Consider the following 23,703-nt stretch of genomic DNA (forward strand, 5'->3'; position numbering starts at 1 on the left):
AGCTTCAACAGAAGAGAATGAATTCATCCTCCTCCCCTTCCAAATAGACCAGGGTCCGAGGTGTGCCTCACCCTGAGGAATGGGGTGTGTGGGGCATGAAGCCTTCTGTGTTTAGGACCAAAACGAATCGTGGTTTCAGCATGCTTGGTTGTGGCCCTTGGTGCGCAGGGTGGAAGGGGGCTGGCCCCCCCATCCTGCTGTTTTCGGTGCCCCATTTGCACAGTGCTCTCCCCAAGCACGCCTGTGGCATGGGGCACCCCCTGCAAGGCACACAGCAGGACATTGAATTCCTTCCTTGGGTATGATACAGATACGGCCCAAAAGCTTTCTCTGGTGATAATTATAATGGTGATATTTATAAATACCCTAAAACTCCCATGCTATTCTATTAGATTTTTAAGGCCTTTTTCTTCAGTATAGGAGCATTGGCTTCATGGTAACAAAGACAGCAAGATAACTGTTATTTCCACAGGGATATAAAAAAATGATATATTCTCAAACCTGTCTAAAACTTTCCTAAAATAATATTTTTCCTTTGCTGAGAGTGGCATATTCTCAGGACGTGATGTAGTGAGGTGTAAAGGCTCTCTTGGCACTCCTTGCGACTAACCCACATAATTCACTTGTAGTTTTGACATCCATGAGTGATGCACCTTTCCCACGCTTGTGCTGAAAAAAGATTAATACCATTCCAGTCTGTATTTTGTATCTTGCAGACTTGTGCACAGCTTTTACTTCAGCTTACAAAATGTACAGTGTAAGCTCCTACAGCTAGCTGTTTATAAATGGGCTAGTTCCCAATTGTGTGGCATGATCTTTGCCTTAAGTTCATTTTTTGTTTCATTTTCATGTTACTTTATTTTATTAAAAAAAAGATTAAAGGGTCTTTGCCATTTTCTGAAATTATTTCCTTGCTCATTTTAAAAGCAGGTGGTTTTGTAGAGCTGTGATGCCTCTGTGGTATTAGGTAAAGATTTAAGATTTGCTACAGGGATAATACAGAATGCCATTATGAAGAATGTGGAAAAGCATGAAGCCTGGTCAGTCCATAAATCCTAAACAGTCATTGCTTACATAGGGGCAAGATCCGTAAGGGGTTTTTCCTAAAATATCTGAACCTTTTCTCAGCTCTTAATTTGCATGCCAAGCTCACACGGGTTGTGTCAGAAGAGCTGTTGAGAGAAAAATAGGTGTCTGTACCCTTCTTCCCCCCACACTTTGGGCTTACGGGAGAGATGGGAAAATGTGGGAGCTCCCTCATGCCCATCAAAAACTTGTACCTTTTACAGCCCCTCCCTGTATAAGCCTTATAAACCTGCCTTGAAGGACAAGCAAGTGCCCTGCCCCCATTTTACAGATGGCTTAACAGATGTTGGCAAGTATCATTAGAAACAGAGCTTGGGATTAAGCGTTTGTCCACAGCATAGCCCTAAAATGCCCCTTCTTCATAGCCAGGTGGCCTTGCAGAGCAGTCTCATCATGCCCAGATGCCTGCTTGTGCTGCCTGAAACTGGGGGCTCCCACCCAGAGCAGGGAGAAGGAGCCAGGACCTGCGATCCCCTCGGCCACAGGAGCACCCCTGCTCCCAGGTGCACCCCTGCTCCAGCATCAGCAGCTCTCCTCCGCTGCTGGGGGGGTTTGCTTAGCCTCTTAGAGTCTGCCACCAGTTATGCCGGTTATAAGGGGTCTGCAACACTTCTAGGGTTTTGTTTAAAAAAACAAAAGTTAGAAAACTTTAAAAGATACTTGAAGAGAACGTTTAGTCACAAAGTCAGGTAGGGAACAATGAGGAAATACTTTATTTGAGGCTGTCTGAGAAATATTAATTCAGCCCACTTGTGCTGCTTGTTCTACTCATGTCCTTACCCCAGTCAGGGAACAGTATGGGCAGTGAGTAAGATGAAGGATATGAAGAGTAATGATGTTCCCTCGCTATAGATGCAACCCAGATAAAAATTCATAGCATCCAAATGTAATGACAGGCAGGAATAGATTATTTAGTGCCTACAAGGATGACATTTGGATTGCGCAGATCATGTTTACTCTGATATCTTCCAAAGTTTTTTATGGTTGCATTGGCAGCCCGGCATTCTTCTAATTTATTTTATTTTTATATATGCAGTCTGTCCATACGAAATGGCCCTATTTTCCCCGTTTTCCCGTGTTGGTTAATAGGTTGGCTTATGGTACTGATTTGCTATGTTACAGGCAAGGGAGGATGTGATCCACATGCTGAAGACAGAGAAAACCAAACCTGAAGTTTTAGAAGCTCATTATGGGTCTGCAGCTCCAGAGAACGTGCTCCGAGTGCTACACAGGGATGCCATACTTGCCCAAGAAAAGTCTATAGGGGAAGATGTCTATGAGAAACCAATTTCAGAGGTAATAACTTGATTTACATCATTACATCTGTGCAGGGGGAATCCTAGCCAGAAGTGAGACGCCATGTATTTGACATGTGTGCAAAACACACAAGAGGATAATACAGCGCTTGTACAAATGACAAGAAATTGAAGAAGAATTGAATATTCTTGTTCACTCAACCACAGGATAAATTGTAAGCAGAATCACTGGGTTTGAACACAAACAATAAAGAGCTTGTATGCTCCTTAGGGCTAGTGCCATTAAGCGAGAACAAAATCTTTGGGTGTTACATTTCTGTTTTTTAAATTCCTTTTAATTATAGGCTCCAACTTCTGCTGCTCACAGCACTGGTAAGCACTCTCTGATTTTCTTGGCATACTAGAGCAATATCATGTGGGTAGTTAGGAAAAGAAGACCTTCAGAGATTGACTTTGACTATATTTATGGGATCATAAATCCATAATCATTTTACGTCACTTAAGCTGTAGGACTGCTAAGTCAGTTCATCCCCTAAAGGAGACTTGTATGACTTGATCCCTTGCTTTAAAATAAATGAATGTAGAATAGACCTGGGAATATCTGAGGCCAGTGTGAATGCCAAAATAAGCAGCCACTGCTCATGTTTATAGTTTCCTAACATCCAGGGCATGGAGAAAGAGCATGCAACGATGTACAATATAATATACTGTAGCACCTTCCCAAATCTTCATAGTTCCTCCTATTAGAAGATTTAATTTTTTCACCAGGAATTATGTCTAACATGGGATAGACATATGTGTGTGTATTCTGTGTATTTATACTGTGTATTCTCATTGAAGCGTCTTCTGGAATTTTGGAGATGATAGTAAATAAGGAAAGCAAACATTAGCTTGCAGGATCATGCGTGAAATACTGTTTAGCAACATTACAAGAGCCTAGCAGGGCTTTTTGTCTAAAGAAGCTGATAATTTGATGGGAACCTCAGTGTAAAACTTTTGTCATATGTAGGTCTACAGGGGTTATGTTGGAGCTAAAATAGGATGATGGCAAAATTTCATAAGTGCAAAAGATCTACTCTCAAAGGCTGAATCCAACCTGTCTCCTTTAAAAAATGCAGTGACTATTTTACTTTGATTGCTATGGTCAACTTCTAGAGAGCAAATAGCTGTGGTCCTCCTGCTCTCTTATTTCTCTCCATTTGTGGAGGCATCCTGTGAAATAGCAACTGCCTGGTACAGCCGGGGCAGGGGAAGATGCGATTCCCACAAGGCAAGGGCTGGGGGTGGGCAGAGCAGGCTCTGCCAGCTGCTGTACTGGGACCAGGCAAGCAGAGAAACACCAGGGCTGAGGGCTGCTTTGGTGGGGAGTAGGATGGATTTTGTCATCTGCTCTCAAGGAACAGTGAAAGCAGCAACATGAATAGCTGTCGCGGCTTCGGTGTGTCCTGGCAACTTTTTAGACACCCCTCCCTGGTTTTAGTCTTTCTTTGAGTAATAATTGGCATATTAAATTAATTAAAAAAAAAACCACAAAACAAAACAGATGACAAAAAAGGTAAAGTGTTGATAATAAAGAAAGAGAATTTCCGTCAAAAAACAGGCTGAGGGGAAAACCCTAAGGCTTATAATGAATTGTATTTGGTAATGTAAAATTGAATCTATGCTGAACCTAATTTTTAGCTCAGCAGTCCTACAGATGTGTTGAAGATGCATAGCTCAAATTTCAGGCTTGATCTTACACCTTGGACTCCACATCTAGGTGTCTAGTCCCCATAGATGTGCGTGAACTCAGGCTCCCAGGGCCTGAGGGCATGTATCCTGCCCTGGCAATTGCTACAGCTTTTCCCATGTGAAATGAGGGAAGTGTGCACAGCATCTCACCACAGGGGAAATTCTGTACTGCAATAATATTATTTGTTACCCTAAAACTAACCAAAGTTCTGTCCTCTGTGTATCTGAGAACTGCAAATGTTTATTGCAAAGACGCCGTTCAAAGAAATCATTACTTTTACAGGACAGTTACTCTTATTTCGAGTTACTGCTTTATGTAAAGCCCAAGACAAAATTATGGGACTTGCATTTACCAAACACAACATTGTTGGTTAATAAATCAGATGAAGTAAGCAAGGAGACCTTTAAAACAGTCTATTCTCCTTTCCTACAATCCAGCTGGACAGACTTGAAGAAAAGCAGAAAGAGACGTATCGGCGCATGCTGGAACAGCTCCTGTTGGCAGAAAAGTGCCATCGCCGCACAGTTTATGAGCTAGAAAATGAGAAACATAAACACACAGATTACATGAACAAGAGCGATGACTTTACCAACCTCTTGGAACAGGAGCGGGAGAGGTGAGTACGTGAGACAGTGCAAAGAGTATCCCCAATGTCCTAGTGCTTGTCAGTTCAGCAATGACACGGCCTGGCGTTTTCTGTGTTTAAATGACACTAAACTCATGTGTAAACCATTTGTAAATGTCGGTCCCCTCATGTTATTAGTAAGTACATTACTGTGCTAGTCTAGAGCTGGAGGAATACCATTGACTGTTCTGGTAGCGTGCGCTTGAATTGAGAAGCGAATTTGTTTTGAATTACTCATGCCCATTTTGGGTTCACCTCCTGGTAGCTTTTGATCAGGTGTTATTTGTGTTGGCTAAGGTTGGGGCTGGCTTGCTCAGCTACGCGCCGCATTTTGTGAAGGACAGGGCACTATTTGTCACAGCAGGAGGGTGGGGTAAGGAAAACCACATCACACATTAGGGTACTGGCACACAAGTGGTAGGGACTTTGCCATGCCCTTCGCATTTAGGCTTGCAAAGTCACAAACCGTTTGCATTATTTTTCATATTTTTGAAGACACATGCCTCAGGCAAGATCTATGTTCCCCTGGAAGGAAATATTTTCACGTTTTATAAAACGTGCCCAGCCTGGGATGGACTGGCTGCAGTGTTTATCTCACAGGCTCATAGGCTCCAGCTTTTTTTTTCTTCAAGTGTTTGTCCTGCTTGTGGGAGTAATTTGTTCTCTGAGTCTCTAAAAAAAGAAAGAGAACCAACCTTAGGTGAAGAATAAGCACTTGGTAACAGCCTCAGTTTTTCAGTATGAAATTTTCATGCTTGTACCAAACTGCTTGAAATCAATCCACAACATTTTATTTCAAAAAAAAAAACCAAACAAAACCAAGCTCTGCGAAAATGACTTAAGGCAAGTTCAAAGAAGAAAGGCTTTTGAGGAAACCACAGTCTGGTGGCAGACATTTGCAAAAAGCCAGGAGCTAAATTGTTTAGTGTATTTCCTGAGCTCAGTTCAACACCAGCTTTGAGTAGGTGGCACATGAGCTACAGTGACCGTATTTCCTGGTTTAATAGCTGCTGGTTTTCTGTCTCTGTTTTCCTAGGTTGATTGGCAAACTTTAAAGGACCAAAATGCTTCTGCATCTTAGCAATGTGATTCTTTTAGTAGAAAATAAAAAAAATAATGTTGTATTTCCCAGTAAGGTGCAATTTCACATCTGATTCTCATAGATGCCATTTCTTCTCTATGCTGAATATCTGTGTATGTGTGAACATGCAGGCAACTAAAATGCTACAAAAGAAAAAGTGGTATTAAAATACCATTTACATTTGTCTTTACATTTTATATTTGCTTTCATTTGACAATTGTTGCCTTCTTATTATTCCAGCTCAACACGTGAAGGCCACTACATAGCCTAAGATTATGACCTGCTTTAAAACTACTTCCTTCAATGAATTGATTAAAAAGCTTAGTGTCTCACATTACTACTGCTGAGATATCAAGCACCATCTCTGTGGGCATTTTCTCATACTCTTCCTGCTCTTTTGTGTCTTTTGAACTTCAGTTGTTCCACATTCTACCATTTTTGGGAAAACAGCAATGAAAAAAAGGATAATTTGAGTTTGAACTTCTATTGAAAGCAGATCTTTAAAAGGAACTAAATCTGCCAGCTTTAGTCACCAATGCCTCTGTACTGGTAGCTGCGGGGGAAGAACTGCAGTGCTGAAGCCCTTTTGATTTATGTTGAGTGACACGAGAAACCTGATGTTTGCTATTTAATCCACTTTGTTTGTCTAAGGCACTAATGAGAAAATTCGTTTCAAGTTTAGCAGCGACCAAGCAGAGAGAACGTGGCATGTAGCTAAACATAGAAAACCAAGCATGCATGTCCCTCCCTCTTCAGGGTCCTCCTCCCAGATCACTTGCAGAGCAGATTAACAAAGTCAGGATGGGCTGAAAACCACTCATTAGTGTATAGTCTTAAATGATCTCAAGTCCTCACCTTTGTTTACTGGGTGCACATGAAACTGAGGCAGCACCCACATCTTCGTAGGTATTAAAAACTGGAAATAGTATCATTTGAGGGCTATATTCACAGAGAAAGAGAGGGTGATGGGATGACTTCTCAGGAAAGTCCCACAGTGGCAATCAGCAATAGATTTTTGCTGAAAATAAAGAGTTTGAAGTGGAAAGATTAAGTTGCAATAGGTTAAAACATACAAAATCTCCCATACTCGTTCAATCTGTATATCGGAACAGAGAACTGACCTGCCCAAAGGCATTTCTCAGAGTCCCGTGTAGGCATTCTTGTTTTATAAGTACCACTTTATATATAATTTGTTTTACTGTGTTGCTTTGAGGCCTGAGGGTTATTTTATTAAGAGCTGAACAGACTTGTAGTCTCCATGAAAAAGAAAAGGGACACAGAGGTGAACTTTGCCCGTCAGCCACTCTGCTGCACTCGTAGTTATAATGTTAATGAGACAGGGTGAGCTGGAGGAAGAACAGTCCTGTGGGATGGCTATCTCACAGCAGTCTGGTACAATGAGAGCAGTGATAATTTCTGTCCTGGATCTAAGTAATTTCAGTAATTTCTTTCCTTACAGTGTTTTACCAACCTTTCCTAACTATTGTTGTCCACACCAACTTTTAGAGGCCACATCTGCCTTTGCTGTCCTGTGAAAATTTGAACAAGATATAATGGGAAATTCTTTAAGAGCAGAAATATGCCTCGGTTCTAATGTATTTCTAGCACTCTCTTAATGTATTTACTTTGGAATATTTTTCTACATACACTTTCATGCATTATCTCTAATCCATCCACAACAACATGACATGAAAGCAAACAGTCCCGATGGGAGACTAATTATTAGGTCAACCTTGCACAGGAAGGAAGTAACAGGAAAACATGGTTTGTCAAGAATAATTACGCATGAAAAGTATAAAAAAGAGAAAATTGTACACAGGAATATTCAAAATGTAGACAGCAAGGAGGAGTAAACGGAGAAAGCTGGACAGCCTGACTGTTGGTCTTGGCTCTGCAACACCAAGTGCAACTAACCTGTAGAAAGGTTGTGGAAAAGGTTGGCATGTTACAGGAAAAGAGTAGTGACAACCATTTGCTGGACAGAAATGAAAGAACTCTGGTGCATTTAGTGGAAGGTGCTTCTACAGACATAGTGTCTGAAATGTTTTGCAAATTTCCCTACAGTACGCTATAATCATACTTGAAGATGGGAATATTTTGAAAGTTAGGGATAGTATTTTCTATTTTTACCATTCTATCAAAATTCCCCTTTTCTGCACTTGCTCACCTCAGCTGCTCTTCCTGTAACATCAAGTTCTCCGTGGGCATCTCCTATCCCCAGGAGTGCAAAAGCAGCCATGTTCCTGGAGCCTCCTGACGAGGCTGAGCAATAAAGAGAAGAGTTGGAAGCCCCCGGGCCCCCTCAGAGGCCTTTGGTGGCAGACAGTGGCATGAGGAGTCTCTGGTCTGGCAGATGGAGAATGAGGGGTCTGACTAGAGCTTCACTAACAACGTGGCTTGCAGTGGACACCTGAAGAGCAGGAGACCATGCAGTGGACCTGCAATGATAGAATTAGTCCTCCCAGCACAGGCATCCTCCTGATCTTCAGCCAGGCTTTGGGGAGGGAGGGAGCTGGCGGCGTGAGCTTGGGCACCGAGCTGGCTGCAGCTGAACCAGCTGTTGGCACTCCCCTGCCCGAGCAAACTCTTGTGTAAAGCAGGTTTAACATGAAGTGGTACTTGGTTGTCCTCTGTTCTGGCTAGTCCCAGCCCTCTTGCCTTTAGGGAACTGGGTGGAGGGGGGGAAATCTTTAGGATCAGTTATGAACTTTTTTATTTGATCATAGGGGATCAAAAAAGCAGGGCTTTTTCTTCTAGTGGAGAAGGGGAGAGCTCTGTGTAACCTCGGCACTGCTTCGACCTCTCGATCGACCTAGGAGATGATGTTTAAAATCCTGACATTTTTAGAGGTGCTAATCTCTGAACAATTTGTCTTGTACTCTTCTTTTAATCCCGTTTGTTGACAGCACATTTTGCTGCTATTAAAAACGCTGGAAAGCTCCCATTGATTTTAATGGTTCAGAAACAGGCTTGTGGTGAGGACCACTGAGCCAGTCCTGCAGGAGGGATGGCAGAAATAGCCTGAAAGCCTTCAAAAATGGGGGGAGGGGAGAGTTTCTTTCATATGCATGGGACGTGGTTTGCGGAATAGAGGGTGCGATGTGGCAGAAAGGCTTTGTTGCAGCTGGTTAAGGGAGATCTGTGCAACTGCTTTGTGCGTAATTTGATCATTTCCAGCACGATCCCTGAGACTGCTGAGACTCTTTTACCCCACCACACAACGTGTCAGTAAATACACACCCTGTATCTAATGTAAGCATTGTCTGTCTGAAAGCATCGATATTATGTTTAGTCACATTTTATTGTAAGACTTCATAGAAGCAATGAGGATTTCAAATTGGCTCTTGCTTTCCTTGCTGCAGCTTCAAATTATTCTTTACAACCGCAGCGACAGTGTTCCCAGTGCGCTGAAGCATTTCGCATTTTCCTCAAAGGCAAGGCCGAGGATTCAGGCTGTACTTCCTAAGCAGTGCCCTGCTAAATCTGGTTTTAGTTAAACCCCCTTTTTGAAGTACATGGCCATAATTAGATCTGCTTAGAGGAGACAGCAGGACTGTGACCCCAGATCTTTCCTCCACAAAGTTTCCTTTCAGTCTTCGTGTAAAATTGTCTCCTCTCTGCCTCCCCCATCACAGCACCCCCAGCAAGGAATGCACTGGCAAGTCCCTCGGAGGTCTGTGATAATACATTCCTCTCAGCTTCGGTCATCCTGGCACCGAGATGCTCTTGGCTGCTCTGCTGGTGATGTAATTCTGGGCCCGCATCACCTGCAAAGGAAACTGATCTGTGAGCAATAAAGCACACAGCCGTCTTGAAACAAAAATGGGAATGTTGATGTTAGCAAGTTTTTAAAATCTTTTTTTCCCCCCTTTTTGCATTTCTGCTTTTATTACCAAAGCTCCTCTTCTTCCTTTTCCCACGAGACGGCAGCACCAAGCCTTTCATTGGGAAGTGCTTGTCTTTTTGTTCCCGTTTATTTCATGGACCCAAGCAAGTGTAAAGGCTGGAGTGTGAGACAGCTTGGAGATTTTGTGTGCGTTACCTTTCCAGTTTGCATTTTCTCTTGATTTTTATGGAGATTGTAAAATAAAGAAGCTGGCAGGAAGACAGCCAGGCAGAGTATCCATCAGTCAATTACTTGTTTAGAGAACAATCAAGCCAAAAGTACGAAGTGTTCAGGGCTAATAAATCTCTGTGATTTACCAGTTTAAGGCCAAATTCTGTGGTAAGAATAGCCCCACACAGAGATTGGGGTGAGGTGTATGGTGCAAACGTATAGCACAGATTTTGGCCTGTAACTGTGTAATCTATTGGTGATTCCTTTAAAATCTGGAAAGTAAGTTTCTTTACAGAAAGATTTTTGCTGGATTTTTTCTCCGAGAGTTCTTAGCCATATTTGCACTCTGACTTTTTTCTCATATGGTGATTGTTTCTGTGTCCTGGTTTCCAAATTGTGACACAAAAAGAAGGAAAAGCCAGCCTGATGGGACTGTGGGAATTCACCATTGCCTACAGTAGTTACTCATCTTACCGCACATTACTGGCCGTAGTAAAGCACTGAGTCACTCTCTGTCTACTTCTCAGTAAGTGCATCTCTAAACTTTTAATGTCATAATGAGGAAGACAAGGGCAACAGTACAGTTTCCATTCTTTTCTTTTAGGCTGACATACTATCTATATGGTTTGGAAACACTGGCTATTTTCTGTCAATGTAATATATTCACAGGATCACAGATCACAAATTCTGTGGTAGTCTATTAAAAGAAATAAATGAAAAAACCTGGCAATGACAAATACCATTTCTGCACAGTTAAGTAAATCTGAAGGTCATCCATTTTGCAGGTCTTGTCCTGTTTTACAGCTCTAGCTGACTGCAAGGCAGTGACTGCTCAAAGTTTATGTTTTAACTAATGAATCTGGTCCCAAGTTCCAACAAAACGGCTCCAAAGGTAATTTAAAAATGAGAGAACAAACAGATACATCAGACTGTGGAGAAACAATATGAAAGTATTGCGAGTCTTACACAATGTGAGGCTTGCCATGAGCTGGGACTAATCCAAATCCATCTCTTCACACTTGGATAGTCCTCAAAACTGTCCAGTCTTTCAGTCACTTCTGGGATTATATAAAATGGCATCATGTGTTGTTTCAGCTATTCTTCCAAAATTATTTCTAAGTAGGCATCAGCTTCACAGCCCTTGAGAGAGAATTATTATACAAAACTACATGTAGTTCATTATTCCTAGCAACTTTGCTTGCTAAAATCATCAATTCAAATGCTCACAGGGTCAGATGGGGGGAAAAAATGACTTCATTCAAAATCTACTCACGAACCCAAACTCTGTCCAGGGTGCAATAGGTAACAATTTTAATATTTAAGGGGGCTTTGGCATGTTTCAGAGTTATTATACTACGGAAATAAATATCAATTCACAGCTCTACTGAGGCCATCTTTTTAAGTTGTCATTTTTTTAGGCAAAGAAAACAAGAACTCAGTCAGGGTCATGTAGGGAAAATTGCTTCCTCATTCAGAAAGATTAGAAACAGGTTTCAGTTGAAGTGCCAGGTTGTTTCAATGAATTTCTAAAAAATTTAGACAGATTCCAGCTATTTACAAGTACAAATACATGCTCATAGGCACTCAGACTTGAACACGTTGGATATTTGCTTTATGTTTAAATGGAAGTTTACCTGTGCAGAGATGTACAGACTGATTAGCGAAGTATATGACTTACTAGTTTGATTAATGCCCTACAAATATTCAAGACCTGTTCTGCATGGCCAAATAACTTCCACTAAGTTGTGTGAAGAACCTCAAGATGTCATCTAACTTGGGGGTAAGCTCAGTGAGCTTACACAGCAGCTTTCCTAACCCTAAACCAATGTAATGCTTTTTTCATTTTCTTGCCCCAAAAGGGTGCTATGTGCATCCCTTCTCCTTCTGGCAGTATCTCCACCAGCAGTGGAGCATACGAATAGTGAGTTTTGTATTTGCATCATTTCAGTTTTCTGTTCCCACTCTTCCCAGTTAAGTCACTTTTATACTTTTTGAGTTCTTTTCACCAAAGGGGCGAAAATCTTCTTGTAGGTCAGTACCTGGGCATTCAAATTCCCACAGACACAGGAATTCACTGGGCCGGGTCTCTCCATCTCCTGAAAAGTGAGGATTTTTCACTTGTTGGCTTGGTGAATGGTGCCAAAATACGGTCCTCTCTATCTGCTGCTTTTATTAAAATGACAAAGATGGAAATGAAATTACTTATTCAAGATGAACAAATGTTTAACTGAAATCCACATGAAACTTTTTATTCACTTGAATAAGAGAGAAAACTAAAGTGTGGGGTTTTTTTCTTTGATAATTGCATATCGAATTTTTGGTTCAGCTCTGGAACTGAAAAATCAATTACTCACACAGCTCTGTTATCCAGTTGCTTATGTTAGGGAATGATTAATAGTAATGTAGCTGACTATGTAATGCCCTAATGCGAAAAGATAAAGAAATGAGCAGAAAATGAGGCTAAATTACAGCAGAGTGACAGCAATGCTTTTCTGATGATAGCTATTATGTCATAGGTGAAAAAGTATCTCTTGGTGACAAGTATATATATCACAGGACGAAAGTTCCTGTACAGTTCCTTTTAAAATGTTTATTTTCAAAGGAACTGGAAAGGGATAAACGTATTCTCTTTCATCATTTAAATATCAGGCTTTTCCTAGATGATTTGGTTTAAAATGATGCATAGCTTTCAACATTTTTTCATTTTGCAAATTACTGGCTGGGATACAACGCTGGTTGCAAAAACAGTAGGGGCAAAACAGCCTCTCTATACTGGGGAAAGGCAGGGGTGTGGTGTGGAGGATAGAGCATTGCCGCTTGCAGTTGTTGCACAGCTCACGCTTTGTGGGCGCTGCTAATCCTACGATGGAGAAGAGCATGTCCTGGTTTGACTGGCTCATGTCCTCACCTGACAGACCACGTGCTGTTGGTCCAGCTTGCTTTTGGCGATTGTTTTGTGCCCATCATTAGCACACTGAACTCTCTGCACCCAGCTTCTTTGGGTCTTAGGAAATAACTAATCCATAAAAACGCCAACCTGACACTGGATTTTATGAGCACAGAGCTGGCACTGGTGCAATTCCTTTGAAGTCAGTAGAGCTTTTCTTGATTAATGGGATTAATGAGAATCTGTGTAGGAACTCTAAAGATGTTAAAATAATGTGTATGTGTGTGTGTGTACCTGTAGAAGTATACATACATGCATATATAAATGTATTACATGCAGCAGTTTCTTGAGTGGAGTTACAGCTCCTGGATAAGATTTTGCTCTCCAGCAAAATAACTTAAAAATATATTTATTTCCTGTATGATTATATTTTATATACCTTCTATATGCATTTCTGTTTATGATGATAATAATTTATTACTATATTATTTTTACATAATGTTTACAGCCATATAATGCCTTTGTGTTTTGAATTATTTTTGGTCAGCATTGCCTATTGATTCTGCCAAGGAGGCTGTAAGCTTTTCCAAATTGATTTTGCCTCTCTCTGTGTGTGAAGCATCATTTGCACTTATGTCACTATAACATTTTAAAAGAAAATAGTCATTTGTAAGCAAGGATGCTCAGTGGAAGTCAACAGCTGACAACAAAATACCTGATTAGAAAACAGGATGCATAAGCCCTGCAATTATTCAGAGGGCAACACAGACATGGTAGAAAGAAATTTTAAGGCAAGCAGAGGCAAGAAGAGCACCTTCTAATTCACATTTACTGCATCGGAACTGGCCTGGTTTCTCCTTGCTTGCTCTCCATCTGGTTACATGAGTTTTCTCTGTCCTTTCCTTTCACCATTACCAGCTCAACAGGCTCGTGGACAGGACATCATCTTGGAAAGGGGTAGAGCAAGTTGGAATATTTCAGACTGAGGAGAGGAATAAAAGCAGGTATGCTGGTGCAAGAGGCAGCACCATTGCAAGTCTTCTTTCAAATGGAAGCACCTGTAGCTCCCTGTCCTTGCGCAATGGCTGTGGTCAGCCCCTTGCCATTCTATGGGCAAAGACATGTATTTCATGGGTCCCAAATAACCTCGAGTGGAGAATGATATTCAGCTCAGGCAAGATGATGAGACTTCCAAGTATGTGCAACAGCAAGTTTGTGCAACCAAAATACAGATCTGCCCAAGAATCAGGTGCCTATGAATATTCAGATTTATATGTGTGTTGGTTTTTGTTTGTTTTTTATGTTTCCCTCTTTAAATTCTTCATTAACCGCATTCCAGAAATCTATGTGAGTCTTTTTTTGGATCCTGCTCTAAGCAACTACAAGTAGGAGGTTAAAATAGCAGGCTCAAATCTCAGGAGAGTCTAGACCCGGGGTGAGTGCTGCGGGGTGTACAGTGGAGACAGTCTCTCCTATAATTGTCTCTCAATAGACACAAATCTTCTAATGCAAGCAACAAACCTAAGAATTGCATGAGCTGTAGTAATTAGCTACATGGTAGTAGAAAAGCTTTGTGTAGGTGTGTGTGTGGGGTGTGTTTGGGGTTTTTTTTCAGGATTGTGGTGGGTTTTGGTGGTGTTGGTTTTTTCTTTGCCGGGGTGGTAGGGGGACGTGTCCATTTATGCTGCACCTCCAGAACACAGGGGCTAAAAGCACTAGCAAAGGTGGGGTTGTGAGATGGATGTGGTGGGCAGGTGTGTGCTCCTTTGTGTTCAGGGCAAGAGCTGAGGATCCTGGCATGAACATTAACAGAAATACCTTCATAGCCTTTCAGACTGACAGGTGGGACATGGCATATTAGGATGTGGTGTGACAGCCAGGATTACTCAGTGCTGATGTTGTTAAAATCTATCAGTCTCTCCTTAGTTCATAAAAGCAGCTGCTGACTGCCCTTTTACAGCATTTGAAAATTTTGCTGAGGATTCATTATTTGCTAAATCACTGAATATAGTGCTCATAGGAAGTCATGTTCAAAAATCAAGAAGGAATCTTCATGAGATTATGTACTTTTCGCCGCTTTTATAGGTGTGTATTGTTTTATCCTTATGTCAACCTGTGACTGAGGTAGCCAAATATAATATAAAACAGTGCACATGTAGCCGGTATTTCTAAGAAAATCTGAGACCCTCCATTGAGGTTTGGCGAAAGTAGAGCTCTGTGGAGCCTGCCAGGGGGATGACAGAGGGAAGAAAGATGGTGAAGAGATGAATACAGAAGAGAGACCAAGTTGCAAGCAGAAGACATATAAAGAAAAATACATTAAAAATGCAGTAGAAGGCAACATAGTGATAATGCTGCTTGATGCAGTATAGCACAGGCACTGGGACTTCCCATAACTTGTTTGCACCAACAGATGATACGCTTTAGGGAAAAAACTACTTTTGCCTTGATTTTCTGTTTCCAGTAAGGGAATATTCAGCGCTGTTCTTCATGAGTTAATTCTTCTTGTCATGCTTAAAAATGTGACCCTTATCTCTAGATAGAGTATTTCTGTCCTACAAACCCACACTTGGAGAAGTCAGGTGAGGGGGAGGCAGCAGAAATGGCAACAAGAGAGCAGGGAGTCAGCTGCCAACAGAACAAAAGCAACACACAGGTGAAAATCAGTCAGGGTTAATTAATGTCCCAGATGCAACTTGAGCAAAAGAGGCTGAGATACTGCCAAAAGACTAAGTTTCTCTCTCCTGGTAAGCTGAGAACAGCCGTGGCGCTCTCTGTTTGCAAAGCTCAAGGTCACTCCTCCACATAATTTTTCCGCATGAACACCTAGCACATCAAAAGTGAGTAATTTAGAAAAACAAGGATGGAGACCAGAGCAGTGAAAGATGGCACTAGCAGGGTGCTCTGATAAAGCATGGATGCATGGAAGCAGGCAATGCTAAAAATGGCAGGTCCACAGGGGGCAGCAAGGAATCATCTAGACAGCCTGGGTTGATGGGCTGAGGCCAGTGGTATGAGGTTCAACAAGGCCAACTGCCGGGTCCTGCACTTGGGTCACAACAACCCCATGCAGCGCTACAGGCTTGGGGAACAGTGGCTGGAGAGCTGTCTGGCAGAAAAGGGACGCGGGGTGTTGGTCAACAGCCAGCTGAATATGAGCCAGCAGTGTGCCCAGGTGGCCAAGAAGGCCAATAGCATACTGGCCTGTGTCAGGAATAGTGTAGCCAGCAGGACTAGGGGAGCAATCAACCCCCTGTACTTGACACTGGTGAGGCCCCACCTTGAATACTGTGTCCAGTTTTGGGCCCCTCACCACAAGAAAGACATTGAGGTGCTGGAGCGAGTCCAGAGAAGAAGCACGGAAGCTGGTGATGGGTCTGGAGCATGAGAAGCAGCTGAGGGAGCTGGGGTTGTTTAGCCTGGAGAAAAGGAGGCTGAGGGGAGACCTTATCACCCTCTACAACTGCCTGAAAGGAGGTTGTAGCCAGGTGGGGATCGGTCTCTTCTCCCAAGTAACAGGGAACAGGACAAGAGGAAATGGCCTCAAGTTGTGCCAGGGGAGGTTTAGATTGTATATTAGGAGAAATTTCTTCACTGAAAGGGTTATCAAGCATTGGAACAGGCTGCCCAGGGAAGTGGTTGAGTCACCATCCCTGGAGGTATTTAAAAGACGGGTAGACGTGGTGCTTAGGGACATGGTTTAGTGGTGGGCTTGGCAGTGCGAGGGTAACGGTTGGACTCAAATGATCTTAAAGGTCTTTTCCAATCCAGATGATTCTATAATTCTATGATTTTATGATTCTGTGATTCTATGATTGTGCCATGTGGCACTTCTCTGAGGTCCTGGACACCTCTGCCCCTGACTCTAGTGAAGTTTTGGTGAAAGGGCCACAGCCTGCTTCTATGACACTGTTGGTGCTTATTCACAAAAAAATGATCAGAACATACTATGAAACAGTACCCTTGACCTGGTATAATTAGTTGCATAGACAGGTCCTTATCTAGCTGTATCACCTTTACTTAAGGGAGTTCCACCAATGCAGTCTTTGTTCGTTTTGGAGAGAAGAAACTAGTGATATAATTTCATGTTGTGCATTTCTGTATTAATCTATGATTTCCACTCAATTTTTTTCTATTTATTTATTAAATATCTGTCTCAGGTGTGTAATATTTGAGATACTGAGCTTTCACAGATATCAAAAGGATACACACAAGTGTTAGGTACAGTGAAGTGCAGAAAGTACAAAACAAGAAGGAAAAAAAAAAAAAGGAAAGCAAAGCCAGAAATGCTTTTGTTAAACTTTTGAATCATGCTTCCATAAAAGGCAGCAGATCCTAATGTAGGGCAATTTTCATGCTGCAAAGAGAAAAAGAATTTTAAATCTAGGCAGCGTGACTTATTTAGAAAGATCTGGGGAGTAATAAAAAAGCCAGTGTGTGAATGTGTGTGTGTGTGCATGCAGTTTCTTTAACAGCTGCATGGTACAACCTGTTTTAAATAAGAACAAAGGTGAACAAAGCCAGTTGTCAGTGCAGCTCACCAAATGAAGTTTTTTAGTGTGCATGACGTATGCCATATAAAATGTATTGCCTGAGATATAACAGCACAGAGTCCAACTTAAAGTCTTTTTCTCAGGCTTTTCCTACCAAGTTGCGTTTCAAGAATTTATTGTATTGATCTTCATCATTGTTTTTTGCCCAAAAGGCCCAACAGATCAACTTGTTCACTGTATCTTCAGCAGCAAATTAAAATCAGCTTCTTACCTCCCTCAATATTCAAAGTTTTCATGTTCTATCAAGATGCCACTGAACTCATTAATATCTGTTATGCTCAGCGTAGGCAACTGGCTAAGTAGAAAGCGGAGGACAGGTCTGACTTACCAAATGAGTTTGACTTGCCAAAAGAAGGCAAAACCCCCCAAAAATAATGATGGAAGATTTTCACTGCTTTGGGGGTTTTATGAACAAAAAAAAAAACAACTGGCGAGCTACACAGTGTACTTTTTCATGTACTTAAGTAAACACAATTTCAGGAAAACTTGTGTTTTGCGTAAATAGAAATATTTGGGCTTTTCGTAACGCGTTAGAGAGCTTGGAGAGAGTCGCAAGTGCTGCCTTTGCTATAAATGTTACATATGTTTCTGCACTGAAGATAAAGAGCGGACAGAGAGCAGCGCAGTCTGCTCGAAAGGTTACAAAGCCCTGTTTACGGAGAATTTTATAATCAGGCAATCATTTGTTACAAGCCTCCAAGATCCACAAGAGGAATCAATCGCTGTGCAGAGTTTAGTGAATTTTTAAAGAGAGCAACAATATCAAAGAAATGTGTAGTCTATTAGCACATCATTAAATAGTTAAACCAATTCCATCTTTTGCTTCCCAGTTACTCTCCTCTATCGCAGACAACTGTGCCAGATGCATAGTACAATTTCTGACTTTCAGAGGTGAGTTGAAATTTGGGATTCCTGGCTATTCCCTCCCCAGCTTTTCTTTCTGGTGTTTTTCATATCTGGTCTCACAATGTTGCAAGTGCTGCTTTACTCAGGAATGCATTTCTTGGACTACTTCATCCCAATGAAAGCATAAACAAAAAGATTAATGAAATTCTGGGGAGCAAGTTAGATTTTCCCAGCCTTTGATGTGACTTAAAAGTGAAGGTACTCTTGAGAAATAACAACATAGAGGACCTTTGTATTTTTGTATGTACACATAATTTGATTCCTATGCAGTAAAAGAGAAGTTGTAAAGGTTAAAGACCTGTTTGACCTTAGTTATGACATGCTACGTGATGTCCTGTATAGCTCTGGTACTGCTGTAGTGGTAGTTAACCTGGAGTAGTTGTACTGGTGATGGAGAACACTTTAATTATGAAGTCTGGTGATGGTACAGACATATTTCAGCTAGTGCAGGGTGTGTAGGCTCACCACTACCATGCTGCACTTTGTCTAAGAAGCCCTGCATCCAGTTGTCTGTTGGCTCACAACCAGACAACTTCAGTGACTCTACATCCCCTTCCCCAGGTTTTCTCTCCTAAATTGTAGTGTAAGCTGTAGGAGCTGGTGGTCTTGCGTAAGTCCCCTCTGGGGATCACTGGTGGTCACAGGTGACACAGTCACATGGTGACTACCATGAGGTAGTGTATATGGCGAATGTCACCTTGTCTTAGTGATCTGACCTAATTTAGATTTTTTTAACATGAGGTTGGTCAAGCCCTGCAACAGGTAGCCCGGAGAGGTTGTGATGCCTCCATCCTTGGAGGTGTCTGAGACTTGGGTAGAGTAAGCCCTGTGCAACCTGCTCTAACTGGACCTGTGGGAGGCTGGACTAGACATCTTCAAGGTCCTTTCCAACCTCAGCCATTCTGTTGTTTTATGATGCGGCACCCTCCAGAGGACACCACGCATTTCCTTGTGACTCTGCTTGCACCAGGCCAAGAAGCAGTGGCTTAGACTGGGGCAGGCTCTGTGGCAACCTCTGGACATTCCCTTTAATGTGTTCCTTGCCAGGCAGGGACACTGTCAATGTCCTCAGTCACCCTCTGGTCTTCTCATGACACATTATTGTTCCATCTGCTGGCTTTTTGCTGCCAAATTTGTGATGAATAGAGGTAATGCCTTGAAGTCTGTGGTGTAGACAGGAGTCTGCTACATGGCTGCTGCGACTGTGAGTGGTCAGACTTCATGAAATGGGTGATCCCTTCTGTCCTGGACCCCCAGAGCCCTCCCCCTTCTTCATGTCACATCTGTAGAAAGCTGACTGCTATAGTCTCACTGCTGCTTTCCTAATAGAAATATTAGGCTCCTCTTGTTGTCCCTGAAATTTCGGCTCTGAGCTGAGACCATGAAAACACAGATGAGGGAAGATGTGTCGCTTGCTGTTCCAGCCTGGTCCAAGCACAGCATCACGGATCAGAGAAGAGCCAGAGCAGATATGAGGGGACATCTAGGAGGGTTGTGGATTTAGAAATGGAGTGCAGAGGCGAGGAGGACTCTGGGAGTGAACGGTGGGTGCAGCGGGACTGGGATGAGCTGTGCAATGAGTTCAGAGCCCAGAGCCGGCTGGGACAGGCTGTGTGACCAGATATCCTCCTGCAGAGCCAGCAGCGCCGGCGGGGCAGAGCCTCGCCCCCAGCTGCTGATCATACTCAAACCCATCTGTCAGCAGATAGTTTTGAAACTTGCTTTGCAAAGTGCTCTGTGCCCGTCTAGTATCAAACTGCCTCGAGGCTGACAACCTGCTATTGCTATCAATTATTTGGTTAACTCAGAGTATAGAGTTTTATGCAGGCAATCTGAAGGATCTAAACTCTTCTGACAATCTCCCTGAGTGCCCATGTAATGCCACATCATTAAATTTCAGTGGTGGATATTTATTTTAGTGTTTGCTGTTATGCTAGCAATTTCCTTTTTTTAAAGAATATGTAGCTCTACCAGAACAGTTATTAGGATTGCAAAGGACGCGGTAAATAGATTAAGCAGAATGTTTGTCTGCATGATGCATGTGAACATTTGTAATTGCATAATCAAACACAAGTTTTGTACAGAAACCTTTCGTCTGACACTGGAAAAATGGAAATGTATTGAGATGCATCAGCTTTGCACACAGAAGGCAACAATTTCTCTGTAGGACCCCAGCTTCATCTTTTGGAAAGTATTTAGTAAATGAGGTAGGGGAACATAAAAAGGGAGAGAATGATTAAGGCTGGTATATGTTTCCTTGGAAAATATGACTCTACCCCTGTTGAGTTTGTGTGACGGATTTCCTACACGGTGCAAGTCACATGAAGCTAATTTACATGGATAGGGAACATTTTTCACTTTAAGACTGATGCTTATTTTGGGGAGCTTGGCGGAGATCTGGGCTCTGACGTGCAGGAGTCTGGAGCATCCGCTCCTGGGCTGGAGGCAAAGGGGGCTGTAATCTGAGCACCCACAGCACTCGCAGCACCCGCCCTGCAGTGCTCCAAAAACCACATCCTACATATCCCAGAGCAGGTGTCCAACCTAGACCCTAGTCCCATTGTGCTTCTATTTCCCACCCAGCAACGAGCAATTCTGTTCTCAGCAGTCTGAAGAGCGTGTGGTAAATCCGGCCTTGAATAAAGAGCATAAAATCCATAAAAACCATTAAACACCCGCGTTTCAAAGGAGCACTGCTCAGCCCACGTGCTGAATGAAGGAAGGGTCCTAAGGAAAAATAATGAAAGAACACAAAATTAGATAGTCTCTCAAAAATGTAAACACACACACGCTGGCCTATTTTTATGTATAATAATATTTAGCATGATACACTTTCAGTGGTTTTGTACATTACAGGCTTGTTAAAGAGGAAGATGAATGGGAAGGGGAAGAGGGAAGAAAAGGAGGAGAAGGGGAAAGGGAGGGGAAAGGAGAGAGTAGTTTCTAGTTCCCCTTGAGACTGAAGAGGTGACTGTGGGCAATCTACAGAATCATTAGGCAAATAGAAGGAATCCCCAAATTCTTGGCTGGAAACAAAGGAGCTGAATTAGGACTTCTTTAATTCAAGGAGCTAGCAGAATGGTGCTTTTCAGACCTCACGCAGACTCTCCCTCAGTTAGCCTTGCTACTATGCATGAATTTTCAAAACCAAATGTGCATGTATATTAAATCCACGGGGGATTTTCATCATGTATTCACGCCTTTATCAACTGATCTTAAGATCAGCCAGTGCTTACTAAGAGCAGTACCGCCGCTTCAAACACCGGCAAGACAAGAGAAAAGCAACAGGAACTTTTCTTGAGTCAGAGGAATGAACTGGCAGCTCGGACTGGGAAGCATCGCTTTTGTGCGTCCTCGTTCAGTTACGCGAAAGCAACTGGCAAGGGTTCCCTGCGATCAAATTATTATTTCTTAATCGTTAACCTATAAACTGCAAGCCCGGAGGGGGGCTGTCAATAATAAACTCCGGGAAAGGGGCGCTAAAAGGAAGGGCTGGCCGAAACGAGCCACCGACTCGCCTACACCCTTTCCACCCCTCCTGCCCCGCCGAGGCGGCTCCACCCCTTCCCCCTGCCCCGGCGGGGGGCGCACAATGCTGCCACCCGGCCCCGGTCCCCCCCGCCACGGCCCCGGTCTCCCCCCGTCGCCCCGGTCCCCCCTGATCCGTCCCCCACCCCTCCTCCGCCGCCCCGGCCCCCGCCCGGCGGCGGGTCGCAGCCGTCACCTTGCATTGCGCGGGGGCCATGGCAGCGAGGTGAGGGCGCCGTCCCTCCGGCGGAGGGGCTGAGCCGGCGCGGGGCGAGTCGTGCTGCAAAATTTTCCTTTTTTATTACTTTTTTGGTAGCTTGTCTAATTATAAGGTAAGATTTTATTTATTTATTTATTTTTATTAATTTGAGCAGTGCTAATTGTTCTTGTACATGCGCACCTCACTGGTTAACTGAGCCCACTGGGCGCCGGCGGGAGGCTGGAGCGGGGTCCGCGTCCGGGGCGGGGGGGGACCCGGGATGCTCGGTGTGCGCCCGGGGCAGCCCCGCTCCCGCCGTCGCGGCTTCGGCTCCAGCCGGGCTGGATGGGGCGGAACTGCGCTGATACTGATGTTTGGCTGGAGCCGGGGAAGGTGCACCTGGTGGGGTTGTGCTGTGGGGGTGTTCCTCGCCCGGACAGCGAGCGCACCGAGGGGTCAGGGGAGGATAACCGCAGCTCGGAGACAGGTTTGGCAAATTTCATCCCTCAGCTGAGCGCTGCTGCTGCTTCCTTTTCTCACAGATGCTGTTTGCATGCTTTCTACTCCCCCTCCCTCCCCCCCTTGCCCCCTGTGATCTGCGAAATTAATGTGGATATCTTAATTGGGGGGCTGGAAAAAAACGCCTGTCCGGTTGTAATACTGTTTCATAGCCTGAACGGGTTTTGGCCGTGTTTTGTTCTTTAAGGTCTTTAGTGTTTTTCTTATGTGAACAAGGTGCTGGAAAGGTGGTGGGACACTGAATCTAGTAAGTGTTCTTACTCCAAAATACTGCTTTTAGTCACTCTTCAGTTGAAGTAAGACAGTTTCAACACAAATGAACTATTTCATAAAACTTGATTTTAACTTTTACAAAATCAATGTTAAAAACAAAAGGGGGAGGAAAAGTTGTTGTAGAAGATAAACAATGTGTCCTCCTAAGTAAAGAAAATATTTTAATTCTTTTAGTATAACTTGGGAACTGTTATGTAGTTTTGAAGTAGCAAGAATATTAATTTTACTCTTGATATAATTCGATACAATCACTTCTCAAAAGTTAATTCACCAGCGAAGAATATGCAGTTTTTTACACTTCAACTTTGTATAGTAGGTAGCCACAAAAATTTGTCTGTAGAGTTACTAGAACTGATAACTATTTTTTTTTGAAGTTTTTATTTGTATTCAGAGTTGACCCTGTGATAAACTGAACAGCAACTCAGGGAGTTCTGTAGCAAGGTCATTCAAACATTTGTCTCTGTTCTTGCCTTTAAACTTTAATGGATAGAAAGGAGAAAGTAACACAGATGTGCTTTATTATTTTTCTTGCCATGGGATCTGATCTCATTTACATCTTTCTTCTCTCAGTTGAGATGGATATGAGGGGAGGACCAAAGTTGATGATTTGAAAGTGTTACCTAATTTTGAATTGCCCAACTTGAGTGTTAGGCCTGATTGTTTTGCATCCTGGAGAGCCTGACCACCTTTTGGCTCTCTTTGGTTTTAGCTGAAATTTTAAGTGCTCAGAATCAGTGAGATTCAGCCTCTGGGTATCTCAGCCTGGCCCCAAACATGGAAGGACTCAGAAATTGTCCTGACATGTGGAGGATTTCTCAGTGCCTGTAGAAATAATCTTCAAAATCAGCTGTAGTACATTAAACAGGGAAAAAAAAATGAAGAGGGAACTCCTTTATTAAGTTAAACCACCTCTTGCTGGTTTTCATTGTCCCAGGATTCCAGTGAGCAGCCTCTCACATCACTTAATGGGCACCAGCTTTCTAGCTACTGCTAGGAAGTTG

General features: G+C 42.9%; 1 protein-coding gene across 4 annotated transcripts in view; it reads left to right on the forward strand.

Annotated features, from left to right (window-relative positions):
• FILIP1 (filamin A interacting protein 1) overlaps positions 1-23,703 on the forward strand; it is a 110,259-nt gene that overhangs the window by 61,545 nt on the left and 25,011 nt on the right. For 3 of the 4 annotated variants that reach the window (XM_054194827.1, XM_054194828.1, XM_054194829.1), the window contains 2 exons: positions 2,209-2,382; positions 4,512-4,690. In XM_054194827.1, coding sequence (XP_054050802.1) covers positions 2,209-2,382; positions 4,512-4,690 — 353 coding nt within the window. Of the gene's footprint in view, positions 1-2,208; positions 2,383-4,511; positions 4,691-21,888; positions 22,044-23,703 lie in introns of those variants that run through there. The other variant, XM_054194831.1, reaches the window with a different exon arrangement.

This window comes from Rissa tridactyla, chromosome 3 (assembly GCF_028500815.1).
Source record: "Rissa tridactyla isolate bRisTri1 chromosome 3, bRisTri1.patW.cur.20221130, whole genome shotgun sequence".
In the NCBI taxonomy this organism is placed as follows: domain Eukaryota; kingdom Metazoa; phylum Chordata; class Aves; order Charadriiformes; family Laridae; genus Rissa; species Rissa tridactyla.